Source organism: Erpetoichthys calabaricus, chromosome 11 (assembly GCF_900747795.2).
Source record: "Erpetoichthys calabaricus chromosome 11, fErpCal1.3, whole genome shotgun sequence".
In the NCBI taxonomy this organism is placed as follows: domain Eukaryota; kingdom Metazoa; phylum Chordata; class Cladistia; order Polypteriformes; family Polypteridae; genus Erpetoichthys; species Erpetoichthys calabaricus.
Genome location: NC_041404.2, coordinates 29,217,331 through 29,238,032, shown reverse-complemented (window position 1 = coordinate 29,238,032; position 20,702 = coordinate 29,217,331). Strand labels below are relative to the sequence as shown.

At 39.3% G+C, this 20,702-nt stretch overlaps 1 protein-coding gene across 5 annotated transcripts in view; it reads left to right on the top strand.

The window, feature by feature from the left end:
• Nucleotides 1-10,531, top strand: part of uimc1 (ubiquitin interaction motif containing 1) — a 36,336-nt gene extending 25,805 nt beyond the window's left edge. For 4 of the 5 annotated variants that reach the window (XM_028812882.2, XM_051933914.1, XM_028812881.2 and 1 more), the window contains 7 exons: nucleotides 3,115-3,176; nucleotides 5,970-6,156; nucleotides 6,541-6,610; nucleotides 7,758-7,860; nucleotides 8,251-8,302; nucleotides 9,635-9,680; nucleotides 9,788-10,531. In XM_028812882.2, coding sequence (XP_028668715.1) covers nucleotides 3,115-3,176; nucleotides 5,970-6,156; nucleotides 6,541-6,610; nucleotides 7,758-7,860; nucleotides 8,251-8,302; nucleotides 9,635-9,680; nucleotides 9,788-10,022 — 755 coding nt within the window. In that variant the 3' untranslated portion in view covers nucleotides 10,023-10,531. Of the gene's footprint in view, nucleotides 1-3,114; nucleotides 3,177-5,969; nucleotides 6,157-6,540; nucleotides 6,615-7,757; nucleotides 7,861-8,250; nucleotides 8,303-9,634; nucleotides 9,681-9,787 lie in introns of those variants that run through there. The other variant, XR_007936272.1, reaches the window with a different exon arrangement.
• Nucleotides 10,532-20,702: the final 10,171 nt, after the last annotated feature.

Genomic DNA, 20,702 nt, shown 5'->3' with positions numbered 1-20,702 from the left:
CTTTCACTAAGTCCATTGGTAGAACACCAAAGAGATGCTTGTTTTCCCATTGGACGTGAGTTAACATTTTCAGGTATAGGACATAACTTTAGTTCTGTGGTCCATCAACATGTGAGATATTCAACTGGACCAGTTTGAAGTTTTCAGTTTTCTTTTTTCAGTTGCTGGCTAAATGTATTAAATGTGACTTGAATCATTGTTTTTGTAAAGAATGATAATTTATAAATAATTTATGCATAATAAAGATAAATCATTGATAATAAATGATACTGTATTTATCTGTAACTTACTGAATATTATTTGTAGTTATGACCATGACCAATATTTAATCTCATGGAGCATGGAGATTACAGCATTTATGATAGAACAGGCTTTAATTGGGGCCAGCAGGGGACTAATATTAAACAGCAGTAAACAATATTAAAACCATAAATCCTCAGTCTTGCTTGACCACATTCTATTTTCATTCACAAGAGCATTTTCTGCAATTGTCTTATTTAACAATATTTTAGTAAAAAAAAATATGTGTTTGAGATACTGTGCACATAAGACTGAATACATATGTACAAGTAATATGAATTTTTTTTCATTTGTCCAGTGTTGGTCAACATAGACCCCTGTTATATCAGAAACTTTTTTCTACATGAAAACGTGAGATTAAAAATTTTTGGCCATCTCTACACACTAAAAATAGGTCTGTAGGGTAATTCTTTAACACTAGAATTACCAGAGTCTACGAAAAAACTTGTAGATCCGGCCCACCTTAAATTGCTTCTTAAATCCGTTAGCACCTCTCCGCCAGAGTCTTTTATCATTTAAATGTGCTGATAAAGACAAGCTGCAAGCAGCCGGCAATTCCATCCCCCCACTGACTTAGAACGTGCACGAACTTCTCCCAGCTCATACCTTGATTGATTATCTGGGAGTGAAGTGGAGTTTTAGAGTGGAAATAATAGATCGTTATTTGGAACACACGCATTTCATGTGTGTTCCGTTTCTACTGTAATCTGTGTAAACACATTGTTAAAACAGAATCTTTTTCATATTTGTGGGTAAAAAAAAAAAAAAACTGTTCAGTTAACTTATTCAAAATGATGTATGTGCCCTGCATTTTGAACACTATATTTATTTATTCTTTTTGTATGGCCGCATTTTTGGACGAACCTCACAAGCCCAATCGACTCTGAGTGGCTTCTGTCGAAGTTTACCTTTCACTAGTACGAGTGAAATGACAAGCACGGAAATTTATATATTCAAAAATGAGTTTATATATTCCGACACTGACTTTATATAATCAGGCTTTGACGTTTATATACAGTAATCCCTCGCTATATCGCGCTTCGCCTTTCGCGGCTTCACTCCATCGCGGACTTTATATGTAAGCATATTTAAATATATATCGCGGATTTTTTGCTGGTTCGCGGATTTCTGCGGACAATGGGTCTTTTAATTTCTGGTACATGCTTCCTCAGTTGGTTTGCCCAGTTGATTTCATACAAGGGACGCTATTGGCAGATGGCTGAGAAGCTACCCAACTTACTTTTCTCCCTCTCTCTCTTGCGCTGAGTTTCTCTGATCCTGACGTAGGGGGATTGAGCAGGGGGGCTGTTCGCAAACCTAGACGATACGGACGCCCGTCTAAAAATGCTGAAAGATTATCTTCACGTAGCAACCTTCTGTGCAAGCTGCATTCTGAAGTGACATGCTGCACGGTGCTTCGCATACTTCAAAGCTCAAAGGGCACGTATTGATTTTTCACTGTTTGTTTTATCTATCTCTCTCTCTCCCTGCTCCTGACGGAGGGGGTGTGAGCTGCCGCCTTCAACAGCTTTGTGCCGCGGTGCTTCGCATACTTAAAAGCCAAACAGCGTATTGATTTGTTTGCTTTTCTTTATCTCTCTGACATCTGCTCCTGACGCAAACTCCTTTGAACAGGAAGATATGTTTGCATTCTTTTAATTGTGAGACGGAACTGTCATCTCTGTCTTGTCATGGAGCACAGTTTAAACTTTTGAAAAAGAGACAAATGTTTGTTTGCAGTGTTTGAATAACGTTCCTGTCTCTCTACAACCTCCTGTGATTCTGCGCAAATCTGTGACCCAAGCATGACAATATAAAAATAACCATATAAACATATGGTTTCTACTTCGCGGATTTTCTTATTTCGCGGGTGGCTCTGGAACGCAACCCCCACGATGGAGGAGGGATTACTGATATATATAATAGAGAGAGAGAGAGATCCACAAAGGTATAAAAAACATCTAAGGGGATAGACATTTAGATAGATAGGAAGGAAAGGCACTATATGATAGGCAGACAGGGAAGCTGCTATATAATAATAATAAAAGTACTGCTATTACTATATAGATAGACAGGGAGTTCAGGCAGGCAGAGCGGCGAAGGGTAAAAAGAAAAAAAAAGGAAATTTTCTCCCCAGCAGGGAATCGAACTCCGGTCTCTGAGTCAGCAAATCTTACCGGTACACCACAGAAGCTGTTGTATCATTTTTGAACCTTCTGTGAAAGTGCTTATTTGATCTTTGGACTTCAGGCTTTCCACATTTTATAATTTATGCCTACATTTTGTAACATTTATTACTAAAATATGAAAAGTTTCTGTTTTAACAATGTGTTTACACAGATTACTGTAGAAACGGAACACACATGAAATGTGTGTGTTCCAAATAACGATCTATTATTTGCACTCTAAAACTCCACTTCACTCCCAGATGATAGTCAATCAAGGCATGAGCTGGGAGAAGTTTGTGCATGTTCTAAGTCGGTGGGGGGATGGAATAGCCGGCTGCTTGCAGCTTGTCTTTATCAGGACATTTAGATGACAAAAGACGCTGGCGGAGAGGTGCGAATGGATTTAAGAAGCAATTTAAGGTGGGCCGGATCTACGAGTTTTTTCATAGGCTTTGGTAATTCTAGGTTTAATTCTAGATGCATGATCACTGTATCATTTATTGAATCCTGGTGAAAAAAATAGTTCTATTGCAAAAGTGCAAATATTTTTGAGTAAATATATATTATACTTCTGGGTCCCATACTTAAAAATGTGATTTGTTTTATACACTTTGTTTCTTCACATCTCCCTGCTTCATGTTTCTAGAAAGTCTTATTAGTGAAGAGGCTGATCCTGTGATACTGAAAGAAAGCTCATTAGAAGTACAGGTAACATTTTTCCTATGGACTTTTAGAATTATACTTTTAGGAAATATTGAATGTTTAAATTTTGTTTTTCAGTGTATGGCGTAATGTTTTTTCTTGGTCTAATTTTTTAATATATTTTTGTACAAAAGCTTTTAAAGTGCACCCATTCAAGGCTACTTTATAAAATACATTGACCAAACTCTTTATCCTACTTTCAATTTTTGGAAATGTAAAAAGACTGCATGTACAGTCATGTGTAATAGACAATAATTAACAAAAGTGTTTACTATCATATTATTATGTTTGTCACTTAGAAGGCTAATGTCTTTCTTGCCCTTCTACAAGCATTCAGCATTTTACATTTTTGCCATGCTGAAGCTTTACGCAACTGAATTGACCAGGAGTATCACGGTCACACAGTGCCATATGGTCAATGTCTGATGACCAATTCACATCGTCATCAGTATCAAGTCAAGTCAAGTTGGGGAACATGGACAGGTACATTGCGTTGCCACACCCACTACACTATGAAACAACTCGGGATCCCGGTTGGCAACCCCCCTAGGCAGACACGTGGTCCAGTCCCACCCTCCGGAAATGACCCTCTATCTGTTGCAGCCAGGTGTTACGTGGGCAACTCCTTGGCCTGGTCTAGCCACTCAGGTACTCAACAATGAGGATCTTACGAGCTGGATCACCCACGGGGAAACGCGCCACATGGCCGTAGTGCCGTAACTGACGCTCCCCTCACAATGCAGGTAATGTGCCTCATTCGGGACTCCATGAGCAACCGCTCATTCGACACAAAGTCAAACCAACGGTACCCAAGGATTTTCCGGAGAGACACAGTACCAAAGGAGTCCAGTCTTCGTCTCAGGTCACTGGATAGCGTCCATGTCTCGCAACATTATATAGCAAGACAGGAAGCACCAGGACTCTAAAGACTTTAATAACATGATTAAAATAATGGTTCTATTTCAGTTTGTTCTAAAACTACTTTTACATTTTTTTCATTTACATGCCACTATATGTTTTAGTTGAAGACTACACCCTACTCATGAATATTGATGAGTTACCACAGCATGGCAAAAAGCATACAAATATTCCATGATTTGTTAACTGATATGATAACTTATATGATAACTTTTTTTTTTATCTAATTTAGACACTTGAGGTTAACACCAAGGAGATTAATGTGCACTTTCTATCTTTTCAGTAGATCTAAATAAAGCTAATCTTTTTTTTTTCTTGGAAACTCTGCCTCTAAGGCTAGCATCCTGGAGTCATATTTTTACTTATGCAGGTGACACTCTTATTTAGTATCTACCTTTTAAAGAAGCAACCATCTGAGGACCTGTAAAGGTGCCTGTTTCTCAGACTACAGACTCAGATGTACTTATTCTTTTGTGCAGTTGTGCATTTGGGTCTTCTGTTTCTTTTTCTACCCTAGTTAGAATCAGCTTGCTCTTCTCTCAAGGTAGTAATGGATACCTTTGTATGAAATCTTCAGTTGTAACATTCATTTCACAAAACAAGAATAGGCCTTTGCTTTTCTTGAGAAAGTTGTTTGGCTATTTTTGACCGCAGGATTGTATTTTAGGAATGCCAGTTCCTTATAACCCACAGAAAGACAATTTACTTTGTTGAACAGATTAAAATGTTTCAGCTGTGCTAACGCAATTACCAAGGTTTCTCCAATAATCATTTAACATTTGAACATGATTAATTATGGATGAGCCAAGAGAGTTTCCTTTTAGGACACTGGGGTAATGGCTCCTGACAATGGGTCATATGTGAATATTACAGTTATTTCAAGCATTAATAGCTATTTGCAGCCTTATAATGCAGTGGCTATATTTTTAGATCAATTTAATGGTTCCTTGATTTAAAAAAATATCAGTATTAAAAACATGAGCATTAACTGGCACTCTGTGTGTGACAGGGCCTTCAGCTGTATAGCACCCAGACTTTGGAATGACCTCCGGAAATTAATTAGACCAACTGACTCCATTCATTCTTTTAAAAATCAACTTAAAACTCATCTGTTCGGGAAGGTTTTTACCTTAACCTGACATTCTGTGTCCTCTTTCAGTCTTCTCTCTGTCCATATGCTCAGTATAATTTGTGTGTGTGTTATATCACAAGTGATGTTATTTGTTAGGCTTTTCTTTTAGTATTGAATTTAGTATTTTACTCCGGTTTATTGTCCTTTATTCTATTTAATGCTTTGTGTATCCTATATCTATCTGTTTTAGTGTTCTATATAGGAAAAATTTCTATCCAGTGTTACAGTGTTGTATCCAGTGCCTTGAGCAGGGGAAAAGCGCTATATAAGTAAAATGTATTATTATTTCTGGATGAGTCCAAACTTTTCAATACTAGGGGTATATATTTTCTGTACTCTCATTTTGTTCTTTTGTACTGAATCACTTGTTTTTAATTATCATTGTTACGTGTCATCTATACTGAGAGATGACATTGAAAAAGTAATATAGTATATAAAACTGTAGTTACATTTCTTTTGAATAACAGTTACTCCATTTGATTCACGTGGATAAATTTTTGCATCATCATTTGTAAATACTGACATACCATATATACTGAGAATGTACACACTCATTTAAAATAATAACAGAATGTTCATTCCCTGGGATTAAAGTAGGTTCCACATAGCACATTTTACTTTTAGGGTTTGGATACGTGAATTGCCAAAGCCACACCATGTTTTGGTTCAGCAAAGATTAATTTTAAAAGTGCAATTTTTGATTTGCTTATTACAGTAAGAGACATTTAAAATGTTTCTTTGTTTTGCAGGAAGGCGTGGTGCTGGTGAATGATGATGACTATGGTAACGACAAAGTGGACAAGTCCACTTTCTGCAGGAGGAATGACAATATTGAATGCCCTATCTGCAGAAAAAGCTTTCCTCCTCAGCACATTGAATTGCATGCAGCCTATTGTATTGAGGAAATAGTGGATGTAGAAGAGACAATTCCAAAAGGTATTCACACTGACATTTCAGATACTTTTTTTATTCAAGTTTGTGCCATTCAAAGTTTTTTAACAGTAAATTTAATTTGTTTTAGAGAACTGTAAATGCACATTGACCGTTGTAATACAATAACCTAAAACTTTTTATGACAGAAAACACTACATAAAAGTAGCTTTAATTTGGTAACTTCCTTAGAAAAATAAACAAAAGGAGATAATTGGCATTTTATTTGTAATTACATGCAAGTAATATTTTTGAAATACTTCTTTGTACACATAGAAGTTTTTAATTGTTTTAATTGCATTTTGTTTTTATAAAATGAAGTATTAAAACATATACATTAAAAATTTAATGTACTAAATTAAAATTAAACATACTGGCATTTACTTTTAGTGAAGTCTTCAAGACGAACCAGTAGAAAACCAGATTCACTAAACTACAAATTCAACAGTTCCTCAGTCAAGTAAGTAAGTATAGCTGATTAAAGCATTTAGTTTTAAGATGACTACTTTAATAATAAACTTAAAAGGATCATGATTATCCTTTTACTACTCTGAGTTTATTTGTTTGCAATGCCATATCGTGGTTTTTATGGTCTCTCTAAATAAAGCATGGCATAGGAAAAAAACATTAGTGTTTCAGTTGGCCCCTCTGCCACAACTTCTGGGCTCTAATAAATGATGCTTTTACTCTTATTCCAGAATATATTATTGGAAATATGAAAGTAATTCAAATGCACGCTGTTTCCTAATATACATGTATGCGACTTTAAGAAATGACTTGAAATGAGATCATATTGTATGATTATGGTCATATTTACCACAACTTAACCTTATAAACCCTGTATAACTGTGGTGGGCTAGCGCCCTGCCCAGGGATTTGTTCCTGCCTTGCGCCCTGTGTTGGCTGGGATTGGCTCCAGCAGACCCCTGTGACCCTGTGTTAAGATATAGCGGGTTGGACAATGACTGACTGACCCTGCATAAGTCAATATTTTGCAATTTGGAAATTGAGCAGGGCTCCAGTATGTACTTGTGGACAGATCACACTTGCAAAGACTACCAACAAATCTCATGAATTCATGGCTGTGTGTTTTCAAAATTCTTATATTGGTATTATAATCAAAATGAGCAGGTGATAGAGAGTGAGCCACAACCAAGTGGTTTTAGCACAGTTAACTTTTGCCTTAAAGTCATGCTGCCGCTTTAGAACTTGATTGAACCCACAGCACAAGAATACAAGATTGTTAATGGAGCTCATTGTGAAATAGCTGTAAAATGTGTCGTTGTACTTGATTGTATGTGTTTTTTCATTTATTTGCTCTGTGTGATTGTGTGTCCTAAGTAAAGAGTATAGATGCTTGTAGCTTTAATATTGTTACTCTTACTGTGATTCAATTCAGACATCTTAAATCTTGTACAATTCTGGATGTGTCATGGCTAAGTGATACAAACAGCAAATAAAATATATATTTCTAGATCTCAAGTACAATATGTATTTGTAGATCTTTGCCAGACTATTTTCATATTTCCAGCATTAAATTGTTGGAAAATAATTTAACTGTCTTAAAGTGTGTTATGTATTTGTAATTTTGATGTGCTCTTCTTTAGAACATCTGAGAAGTGTTTCATCTGCCAAAGCCGGATTTCTTTAACTGAGTACAACAGCCATGTTGATAAATGCATTATTGGCAGCACAAAAGGAAGTGACGTGGTAAGATACCAGACATTGACATTCTTCCATGTTTTCTCAGTTTCACCCAGCACTTTGTTCATTACCTGAGTAAAAAATAATTTCTGTACTTTTTGGATAGGGAGCTAGTGAGCAAATAATGTAGGCTGATGACATTGTGTTTTCCAGCTAAGCAGGATATACTTGTGTTCTCATCTGGAGCCTTCATTGGTCACAAAGGGCAAATACAGAACATATAGTTCTAATTAACTTTGCCGTATTGCATGCTTTAACAGTACAGTAAAACGGGTATATACTTTTCATAGTTTCAGTTGTACTTATTTGTCAGAATGCCACTAACCAATAATCTTACTTCAGCTACTGAATTATCAAGTTGCTTCTTTTAAGACTCTGTGTAAATCTGATTTATAGAGCAAAGAAAGGCTACTGACTGCTTTGGAACAAACTGAACATCAGAATATAGGTGAGCCTTTGGTATAATTTTACTGTTTTCACACACACTATGCTCATATGATGAAAAACTGTTTTATTGATAAATTCATTATCTTTGTTTTTTTTTTTTTTTACCTCCTGACTGTACATTGGTCAATCTGTGATTGGTCACTCCTGTTCTTGCCCACATTTGTGCTGCATGTCCTGTTTAATTTTAGTTTCTCCTTATTGTGGAAGACCAGCCCTGGCACAGACAGGCAGACACCATGGTTCAAGCACACACACATTTATTTACAAGTGTAATCAGTCCCGCACACAACCCAGTGTCCTTTCACCAATCACCCTCAGTCTGGGCCTCTCCAATATCCAACCTTCCTTTACCGCCTCCACTCCTCTCCTCCAAGCTTCGTCCACGTCCTCCTGACTCCGGCTGATGACTGGAGGGAGGCAGCCTCTTTTATGCCCATGCGGACATGCTCCAGGTTCCCCCTGATGCTCCGGGTATCCCTGATAATGCTGGCGGAAGTGCTGACGTCCAGGGCTCCTCAGTCGCCTGGGCACCCCCTGGCGGTGGCCACTGGCTCCTATAGGATTGAGCTTCCATGTTCCATTCCCGTGGCCCCCATACCAACCAAGGCAGCTGCCCTCTCATGGTCTGGGGAAGGTATAGTCCCTCTCCCGGCCCTTCTAGAATTCCCGGCTGGGCACAGCCACCCGCCACATTACAAATACTGTTTAACAAATACAATTTGTTTTTATGGCGCATACAACTTTCATAGTGGAAAGTTTTTCAACACATAACCAGGATTTTTTTATGTTTGAAGTATATGAAAAAATAACTCCTAAATATTCAGTCCAGCATCAATCAGTTCAGGGTTGTAAGAGGGTGGAGCCCATCCAAACATTACTGAACACATTACAGGAAAAGTCATAGACAGAGCACCAGTTCATTGTAGAGTATCAGGATTTAAAATTTATGTTTGAACATTTTGCTCGGATAATTAATGTTTACTTTTAAAATTGTTGAAAGTATATTCTTGAAATAAAGAGTTCCTTTTACATTTACACAGGTCAAACAGTGATTTAATGTAGATTTAGTATTTCTTACATTCTTACATTTTCCATTGTTTAATATTACATACAGTTCTAACACATTTCTAAATTGTGCTTACCAGAATATCTAGTTTTCATGAACTGTTGTATTTACAATATAAGATTGATATTACAATTAATTGTGACATATGCCAAACTAGAAATAACTACTAAGTCTATTCCTTTAACTCAGAAAAGCACTGTGGTTTCAGAATTTCATTTGCATGTATGGAATTGTTCAGACAGTCTTTACTTTTCTTGGTCTATTCAGGAAATGCAGATGTGGGTCCATCACATTCATTCTTCAAAGAGAACCGGTATGTATATACGGTAGTGTTTTTTGTTGAATTTTGTTTCATTTTAATATGTTTAAAATTAAATGGTATAGTTCAGTGAATAATGTATTTTTTCCATTTTGTTTTAGCACAAGTATCTCCATCCATAGTGATGATGATGATGATGGTGATGATGATAATAATGAAACATCTAGACAAACTGCAGACAAAACTGCCTGGTCATTTAAAGTGAGTGACTCTCCAATCAAATCATTTGTTCCTATTTCTCAAGCCACAGACTGCTTGATTGACTTTAAACAGCAGTTTACCTCCAAGAGAGGGAAACGAGGGGTGGATAAAGCTAGGAAAAGGAGGTATAAATGATTTTTTTATTTGTCAGTATATCATTTGAAATGTAAACATTTTTTTTTATTTGACATCAGGACCCTACGTTTATAAGAAATGACAACCACAGTTAAAAAAATAGAATTTTTATGGTCTGCTGAATTGTCTAATCAAAATCTTTTTTGTGCATTAATATTTCTGTATTTAAAATTTTATATGGAAAGATTTCCCTATAAGTATGTTTTGAATCAAATTAAACTTGCAGCAAAAACGGTTTGATCATTTTTATTTTCTAAATTTGAAATGTAAATGAGTATCTGACAATAAATGACTTTAACACTGTGGTGTTTGTATTATATAAATGTTTATATTCTGAATATGAAGTAGCAGCCTTATTCATCTGCAATAAATTCTTCTGAAGCATTTTTATATATTGTGTTGTTTTAAGTACTTTTTTACCACTGGGTGGAATGTGTTGTTTTTTTTTTAAAACAATAAAACGTGTAATTAATTTGTTCAGAATCTAATAAAGGAGTTATGTATAATTACATGGACCTTTCCAGGTTTTGCAACTTTTAGCTTCATCTTTGCTGTATTTCTTTTTATTTTAAAGTCAAATCTGTATTCATTTTTTTCAGCAAATATATTTGCAAAGTTTTTTGCTTCTCCTCAACAGACAAAGAGAGATTTTTTTCATATGATTTTCATCTTTATATACTATGTTGAAAAAATGTTCCTTAGGAGAGAAATGAATAAGCAATATTTTCTTGTATATTATTTTAATGTGATTTTTCTTAAAAGAAAACTTTGGCAGTTATATTTTTAGAAGACTAGGGGGCTCCGCCCCCTGCTTGCTTCGCTCGTACTACCCCAGGTTTAGTTTACCGGATATACAATTTAAAGAGATTGTTATTTTCATGGGAATTGTTACATATGCATTATTTTCACTTTTACTTTAAAACTTATGTAAAAACAATATTTGTCCTTTATTTCCAGCCCCGGGCGTGGTTAAATCTCTTTCTTGCAGGACGTATAACGCTGCTCACATTGTGAAGGGGGGGAGGGGCTGAACACACGCTAAAGAGATGCCAACGAATCAGCTGATGTCTTGCTGCTGCTGCTGGAGAGCTGCGTGCTCTGCTTGTTGCGCTGCACGTCGATCATTTAAAAGCCTGTACAGCAGCTGTCCTTTTACCACTTCACGTCTCTGCCACTTGCGTTGCGAAGGGGGTGCTGAACACACACTAAGGAGATGCAGTCGGATCATCTGCTGGCTTGCTGCTGGCAAGCTGTGTGTTCTGCTTGTCATTGTTTTAAGAGCTGAGAGCACATGAAGTGTGTCTGCCAAAAGCATTCCAACAACTGCTAGGTTAGATGTCTGTGAACTTGTTTTAAATTGTTTGTAAGTAGGGCGTGATGTGCAAAAGTCACCATCTCGCGGGTTTTGCTTGCTAAGGTTGTAATGTCTTGTCTCGCGTGTCGTCAAAATGTCCCTCCGAGATGATCTCGTCTCGATCGTTTCGATCAACCTCACTGGAGGCACGCTACGCTCCTGCCACTTCGTGTCCCTCCTGCTCACGTTATGTAGTGCGGACGGATCAGCTGCTGACTTTGTGCTGCTGCTGCCGAGGTGCGTGTTCTACTTGTCGCACTGCGCATCAATCATTTAAAAGCGCGTACAGCAGCTGTCCTTTTGTCTCACTGCCTTGTCTCGTGTGACGTTAATGTGTCTCTCGCGGGACGTCAAATTGTCTTCCAAGAAGATCACGTCTCGTCTCCCTCCCAAGATTTCCTTTTATAATAGAGAGAAGAAAAAAAACAAAACAATTTTGTTTTTATATGATTAGAATAAAACTTAGTAGTTTTAGCATTTTTGGGCTTGTAATACAATACATTGTCATGATCTCATTAGTCCATGTCTTGATTTATTTTAATTATTTTTTTGTAAATCCTACTGCAGTATTATTTTTATTTAACAGACTCGACCCTGGAAGATTTAATTTTTTCAAAAAAAACAAATCAAAGGAATTTTGAGTTAGTGTTGACAGACTATAATAGAATAAACTGCATATAGCTATAATGGCTCCTCAATGCAAAAGAAATGCCATCTTTTAGTTGGTGTGGTGTGCCTTGTCAGACAGGTAAATGAAGACAAACTGTGATGGTGGTGTACTACTAAAAAATAAATGTAACTGTTGGTGTTTATTATAGACAGGTAGCAGTTATCCAGTGAAGTTCAGATCCAGTCCTCCAAGTCGTACTCTCTGCACTTCTAGTGGGTCATGGAGCGTACAAGTGCAGTGGCATTTTCTGCTTTATGGAGAGCTAGCTTACACTTGATATACCTGACACTTTTTTAATGCTAGACAGATTTCATCTTCTTCAAACATAAAGAAACCCAGTGTGGTGTGGAAAAAGAGACAGGAGGGGGACTGGTCATCTATGTGAATGAGGAATGGTATAAAAAAGGGAGCGCATTACAGTTAAAACTACAGTTTATCATTCAGACATTGAAATTCTGGCTGTTGGAATTTGTCCATGTTGTTTGCCAAGGGAGACGAATCACATTATCCTTATTAATTTTTTATCTTCCTCCCTCTCCAAATGGGGACCTAGCAATGGATATGTGACCAACACTTTAATGATGACACACCCCAACCCTGCACTGATAATATGTGTTGACTACAACTGTGTGACTTTGGAAGGCACTATGACAAATTTCTGTCAGTTTGTGACTAGTTCTACTCAAAGTAATAACAAGTTGCACCTGCTGTATTCAAATGTTAACGATGCCTTTAAATATAATCCGATGGCTCCTTCAGGCAAATCTTACCACAACCTGACTCATCCCCCCTATAAGCCTGTTATTAGATAGCAACCTGTTACCACCAGAATAGTGAGGAACTGGAGACTGCTTCTAAGTGACAGACTAGGAAATGATGTGCGAGTCACATAGAGACAATATTGAGGGACTCCCTCTTCATCACGGATTATATTAACTTCTGTGTTGACAGTGGTTCCTACAAAGACAGTATGTTGGTTTCCAAACAACAAGCCCTGGAGTACTAATGATCTAAACGGTCTCCTGAATAAGAAAAAGAGAGCATGCAAATCTGGTGACAAAGGGGCTGTGAAAGACATAATGTGTGTGCTAAAGAAAAGGCTGAGTGAAGGAAAGGAAGCTTACAAAGGTAAAATAGAAAACAAACTCACTCAAAAATAATATGAAGAATGTCTGGAATGGTCTGAGCATAGTTACAGGACTCAAGCAATCCAGAGCTTAGGTGCTAGAAGGGAATGTGGACAAAGCTAATGCTCTGAACCAATTTTTTAATAGATTTTTCCCTCTCACTGCCACCCTCTTCCAATGACCAATCTTCTCACACCATCCCTTGTACTTCAACTGGAATGGAGAGTGACAACTCCACCTCTTACCATCAGTGTGGAATGTCCAAATCTGAAGACCAGATAAAGAGATGATTGAGGAAACTACACACAGGAAAAGCTGCTGGACCAGACAGAGTCAGTCCTTGAGTTCTTAATGCCTGTGGTGCCCTCTGTCACCTGTTCAGTCCGTTCCTCAAGCTTCAGATAGTGCCACTGCTGTGGAAAACATCCTGCATTGTTCCTGTTCAAAAGAAGGCCTTGTTCCTGCTCTACAAGGCTTATTTTCACCTGGACAAAGCTGGCAGCACTGTGAAGATTATGGTTTTTAATTTCTCCAGTGCCTTCAATACCTTCCAGCCTTCCCTGTATGGGAGTAAATGCGGAGATATGCATATGGATAAGCCTGTGGTGTCCTGGAAAATGGACTACCTGATGGGCAGACCACAGGTTGTGAGGCTCAAGGACTGTGTGAGCAACACTGGAGCAGCGTAAGGAACAGCCCTGTCTCCTTTACTCTTCGCTGTGTACACCTCCGACTATAAATATAACACCAGTTCATGTCACTTGCAGAATTTCTCAGCTACCTCTACACTTATTGGGTGTATTGATAAATGGGACAAGACCGAGGAAAGCGTACCAGTGGAAAACTTTCTTGTTTCTTGGTGCAAACAGGTTTGTCTGCATCTTAACATCAGCAAAAGCAACGAACTGGTTATTAAATTTCACTGCACCAATGAACCTGTACACCTGGTCACTATTTAAGGAGTGGATGTAAAGGTGGCTGCGTTTCTTTAATGTGAGAAGTAACATCCTTCACATCTTTTGCAACTCTGTGATAGCTGGAGCGATTTTCTATGCTGTGGTGTAGCAAAGGAGATAATTTAAACAAAACTGAGTGCCATTATGAATAATGCTGCACATCCTCTCTCTCTGACACACCAACACTGAGGACTTCTGCCAACAGATTATTCAGCAAAAGTGGGTCAAGAAACGCTATGGGGGCAATACATCTGCATGATGCCTCACTGTGACTGTGAACTTTTCTTTCTCTGTAATCTTCTTGCTTTGTAGTCATGCTGTTGTGTGTTCAGACCAAAGTGTGCGTGTGTGAGTGTGGATTTATTTATTTACCTATTTATTGAAAGAGTTTATGTAAAAACTCAAATTCCCCCTTGGGACAAATAAAGATGGATCGATCTATCTCTGTTCAGGTGTTCTTCATTCCCCACATGATCAATGTTTTCTCTCACAAGTACAAACCTTTCAGTAGAGAGCACCACTTCTAACACATCATTCACCTTCCCACAGATTCTCTCTCTCTGCCAGGCTCCTAAAAGTTCATACGGCTTTGAGTCAGAGAGCCTGTCACGTTTAATGACTGCACCTGCTGGTTCTTGCTGTCTCGAGCGTTTCAGATTAAACAACTAGGAATTGCAGAGAATGATAAATTATCTCCACTGTGACTTGGGTATAACAAAGAGAAAAAGACATCTGGGAAGCAGACATCTGTGCTGTTTCCAAAGTCCCACGAACCTCTCCTCTGTTTGCACAGTCCAGAACACTCCACATCCCAAGGACTGTTTGTAATGCGAAGTTCTGCTCCATCAGACTGTCCTACATGACATTGCAAAGACTGACCACAACTTTATCCGTCTGTCTCCTCCATGTCACTACTGTAGTGACTTCATCATTAGACACCCCTGGGTTTGCCTTTAGAACAGGGGTCCTCTATGACGGTCATGGAGGGCCGCAGGTTTTTGCTCCAACCCAATTGCTTAATAAGAAGCACTTATTGCTCAAGTGACACTTGTGCTTCACTTTAGTTGTCCCGCTCATTATGATTTTAAACCCTTACTGCTTATTTTAGTCTTAAACAGCTGTATTCTTAGTTTTTAATTGCTCCTAATTAGCAATAACATGCAAATGACAAAAGAGAGCAGCATTTCTCCATTTAGCTTGTTTCTGTGTGTATTTGTCATGCACTATTGGGTTTAATTAAATACTTGGAAGGAAAATGAAGGACAGAGAATTACTCCTCCATTTTAGCCTTAAAATCATTTGGATGATATCCTTAGAAAGGGGAAGAAAATCTAAGATATGAGATTGAGCTGACATAGCAGAGTTAAAGCGCTAACAAGCCATGAAATTAATTTTTTGGCAAGGATTGCTCTCTATAATTGATCAACCGGGATAGAACAAAACCCTGCAGCTCCTACGGCCCTCCAGGATTGTGATTGTGCTCTGTAAGCCTGTCCCTGTGGTGTTGTTCTAGATGACGTTCTCTTTAGTTTTTAAGTAAACCATCTAGTCACTTAGTTTTAAATTGTTCCTTATTCCCTTGTACCAGTTTTCCAAATGTAACCTTACTTGGAACAACACATTCCTGACAAAATGTGATTATATGAATTCCTGGAAGCTGAATGAGACCCTCCATGATTTCAGCATCACTAGAAATTCTTGTATTGCATTAATTTCTAAAAATATGATCGTGTTCAGAGTCTAGGGTGGCGCAGTGGTAGCACTGCTGCCTCACAGTTAGAAGACCCGCGTTCACTTCCCCGGTCCTCCCTGCGTGGAGTTTGCATGTTCTCCCCGTGTCTGCGTGGGTTTCCTCCAGCGGTCCAAAGACATGCAGATTAGGTGTTTTGGCGATCTTTAATTGTCCCTAATGTGTGCTTGGTGTGGTGTGTGTGTGTGCCCTGTGGTGGGCTGGCGCTCTGCCCGGGGTTTATTTCTGCCCTGTGCTGGCTGGGATTGTCTCCAACAGACCCCCGTGACCCTGTGTTAGGATATAGCGGGTTGGAAAATGACTGGCTGACTGTTCAGAGTCATATTATATAATTATCTGAATTGTACAGCAGTCCCCAAGTTATTTTTATCACATTGTCAGACTAGTAACCTGCTGTGAAATACTCGTTCTGATGTTTTATTGGAGCCTCCCTGACATATTATGCAAGTGTTAATTTTCTGCGTGGTGCAGATGTTTAACACAAGCCATCCAAAGCCGTGTCTTCAGCAGCTAACTGGCAGTAGCTGAGGAGGTGTCTTCATGGCATCATTGTAACATAGTTACTGAAAGCCGCACTGTATTCTTAAATGGAGACGAATCAGTTGTCTAGCTATTTTTCCAATGCTCAACTTTAATAAAAAAGGCTTTTGTTTACAATCCCTTCTTCTCTCTTTAAGGGCCATTTGATTTATCACCGTCAAGATAAGTATTTAGGCAGGTTAAATTTTGAAAAATACTTTTGTCATTTTTTGGGTTTGCTTTCAGTACTGCATGAAGACGTAAATTCAAAAATGTCTCGCATCCGCGGGAAGACGATGGTCATTTTAATGAGAAATTGTCATTTAGTGCAGAGCAGACCACCAGTCTGCAGCAAGTGAAGCAATCGGCTGGCTTGTCCTTAACCAAAGTTTAAGCCGACTTCCTGCTTGCTTGCTTTGCTTGCTGCTGCCCCGTAGAGTCACCAGTTAACCTCACGTGCATGTGGTTGGCATGAAGCCGGGGTGACCATTCCTGCCAGCCTTGTGCTACTGTATCTACCATGTGAGCCCAACTCATTTTCAGTTTTCCTAAATTGCATTGTGTTTGTTTCGTATCAACCCTGTATAACAAAAACTGATTTCACATTTCAGTTTAAAATTCTAGTCTTGTTTGCTTTCTACAGTATTTCAGACTTCATGATCTTCAGTGTGTCTTCATTTATGGTAGTTGCAAACAACCGGGACACAATAAGCATCTGTGATAAATGTAAATCCAGCTGTAAGGTTAGAATGCCGATTCTTCAAAACTTTCGATCCATGCATCTGTCCCGGTTGTGACAGTCCCAGCAAGCATCAAGAATGAAGCAGGAACTATCCCTGGACGGGACGCCAGCTCATCGCAGGGTGAATACAAGCCCACACATGCACTACTAGTGTCCATTTAGCATCACCAAATCCCCCATCCTGCATGCTTTTGGAAGGAAACTGAAGCACACAGAGGAAACCAACCATTAAAACGTGCAAACTCAAGGCAGGGAACACCCGGGACCCCCATGCTGCGAGGCAGCAGCGCAGCCTCCATGCCACCGTGCCCCACGTGTTTAATCGATGCTTTAATGCATCTCATCATGAAAATGATAGCAAGAATTTACCTTAGCATTCTAAATGTTCAGAGAGCGGCTCCTCCTGCCTCAGAATAAGAAGCACCTAGCGATTAACAACTGGGTCGGGCAGGGCCGGATTTATATGAAAAGAGGCCCTAGGCTATTCCACTTATGAGGCCCTTTCACCTTCCATTTTTAAGTTTGTAAATTACATGAGAGAGAATAAAATTTTGCTAACAATTTGAATGTAGGCCCCTCTTGATCTTGAGGCCCTAGGCTGAAGCCTAGTTAGCCTACAGGAAAATCCGGCCCTGGGGTCGGGGAACACTTAACACAAAGCATTTAATGTGCTACATTAATTCTGACGGGGTTTGAGAAAATCTAGGAAATCAAACATTGATTTGAAGACGAAGTTTACGATGTCCTACTTTAATGACAAAATAAGCCATGAGAATAAAGTCGACATGTTGACTTTATTCTCGACGTACACTTATTTTTCTTCAGTATTTTTTTTGTCTTCTTTGTGGCCCTAATGCGCCTAATTACACCTTGAATTGAAACAGCCTTACGTACTCATAAAAGAGCTTCAGACCCGTTGCTCTATTGATCGTTTAACTTTCAACTTTATTTTTTCCCTTGCTTGGGCCTCCTTTTGCTAAGCTAAGTTGTGTTTCATTGTTGTTATATTTGGATTATTGTATATGTTGTAGAGTTAATTTTGTCCGAAACCAACCCCCTTGACGATGCGCCATCCAGTTATTGACTCCTATAAATTTTGTGCTTTAAAAATGTACGCAGAAAAGGGGGACAAAAAACAAATGTATTGTGACCCTCAAAACAGTTAGTGGCGCCCCAGCCTATACGCGATAGTTGCTTTATTGCTGGTTTTCTGTTTCTGTCTAAATTTGTGTGCACTTTGTTGGAAATGGCTGCATTGGAGTTTCCATACTGTGAACATTCACAAGGCATCGATCATCTCCGTCTAGTGCAGGGGTCCCTAACTCCAGTCCTGGTAGGCCCCATTGGCTGCAGGTCTTCATTCTAACCCTCTTCTTAATTAGTTCACTGTTTTTGCTGCTAATTAACATCATTTTAATTCATTTTATTTTCTCATAAATCGAGTGGTCAGGTCGTCGTCACCGCCGGGCTGCGAATGAACAGATTTCCGGTAGCATTTGCTGATTACTCACGGCTTTTGAAGTAACATTAGAACACTCTAGATGCTCGCCAGCCCTATCCACTTACTTCTTCCAAAAAAATATCAAGTCGAATTGCTGGAGTAATGGTGTCAGTGTGCCAAATTTTTAATATGCTAAAATAACCACTGGCAATGGATATGTGCACAATGAACCCTCAACAGCTAATATTGCATCGTTTAACCCAAGATCATTCAATGGCAAAACATTGGTGCTGTCAGCAGTGCAGGATTTACGTATAAGCTACACAAGCTATAGCTTAGGGCCCCCGCCTTCTTGGGGGCCCCCAAAACAAATTGTCCGAGTGAGCAATTGTCATATATACTTAAATATACTACAGCATTATTTGTCCCAATCAGGCCCGGCCTTAGGTATAGGCGAAGTAGGCAACCGCCTAGGGCCCCGGATCGACTCCTTGGTCTAATTTTCACACATTTCACAGAGCTTCCAGGGGGCCCCTGGACCCCCCTTTCGCCTAGGGCCCCATAATACCTAAGACCGGGCCTGGCTGTCAGAATGCATTACAAATCCCAAACTTGATGTGATACGCATAACAGAAACCTGGCAAAAACCGAACGACTTTACGTCTCACACAGAAGCGACACCATCAGGATACATAGAGGGAGTTAGAGCATTAAGTGTTCAGTACTGTTACGTTTTTCGGGCCACTGTCACGCACGCACGAACACTGTCACTACACAAGTACGGGGCAATGTCACGCACGCACGAGCAGTATGTGACGGTACAGCAGCACGCGCTCCCAAGGCCAGTGCCTTACCTTGCATTACAGGTTACTGAGTTGCCTTCACGCAGTCCATGGTACTGTACACCGGGCTGAGGAGCAGTGTGGGTCCCCTAATCACACAGGACGTTCATTTCAATAGCCAAGTACAGTTGCCGTTATAGCACTTTTTTTTTCTCCTTCTGAATGTCAGGCAGTCATTTTCCAACCCGGTATATCCTAACACAGGGTCAAGGGGCAGGGCAGGGCGCCAGCCCACCGCAGGGCACACACACACACCAAGCACAAACTGGGGATAATTTAGGATCGCCAATGCACCTAACCTGCACGTCTTTGGACTGTGGGAGGAAACCGGAGCACCCGGAGGAAACCCACGCAGACACGGGGAGAACATGCAAACTCCTGAAGCGAACCCAGGTCTCCTTACTGCGCCACCCTCTTCTGAATGTGAACAGCATTAAACCACAATACGCAAGCTAGTAATGTTTGAATTATAAGCAGTGGCAAGTGTTGTCTGTTGGTTCTTTATAGCACTTAATTAAAGTGAGTAAAGGTCGCAGAGCAGCTCCAGGGGTTGGAGTATTCAGTGTACTGCTGTGACGTTTGACTCTTTCGAGCCAGTGCCCGTTCCCAATTTAACTTTTAAAAATGTATATCAGCCAGAAAATGTAAACCGTACTTTTCTGTATTGTCATTCTCTTCTGTTAGATTTGTCACCTTGCATATTTTTAAGACCACAGTTAACATCTTGCACATATATGAGGGGTTTTGCCGATATGAAGCGGAACTTGCACTAATCTCCGGGGATGTCATAATGTTAAAAGCGGACGCTGGCACCTGCATGTTGCTGCCGCTCCTCCCTGTTAACACTTCTCGTTAAAATTCGCGTTAACCTTGCACTTTTTGCTCTTCTTGCATTTCTTTCATTTCCTTTTATTGTATATATAGTTCAAGGATGCAGTCTACTCAAACAGCATTGATTATAGATCGTCTTTTATGGATTTTTCCTTGACTGTATTCGCAGCCTCGGAGACACCTGAATCTTTCTATGGTTCACCACACGAGACTGTCTTTTGATTGCCCGCTCCTGCCCGATGCTTGATCTACGAAAATGATTTGCTCATAAATCGCGGGTCAGGTCGTCGTCTCCGCCGGGCTGCGAATGAAAAGTTTTCCGTACTTTGCTCTATTGTCATTGTCTTCTGTTAGATTTGTCTGTATGTATATTTTTATAGCCCATAATTAACATCTTGCGTAAATATGAGTGGTTTTACATACGAAGCGGAACTTGCACTAATCTCTG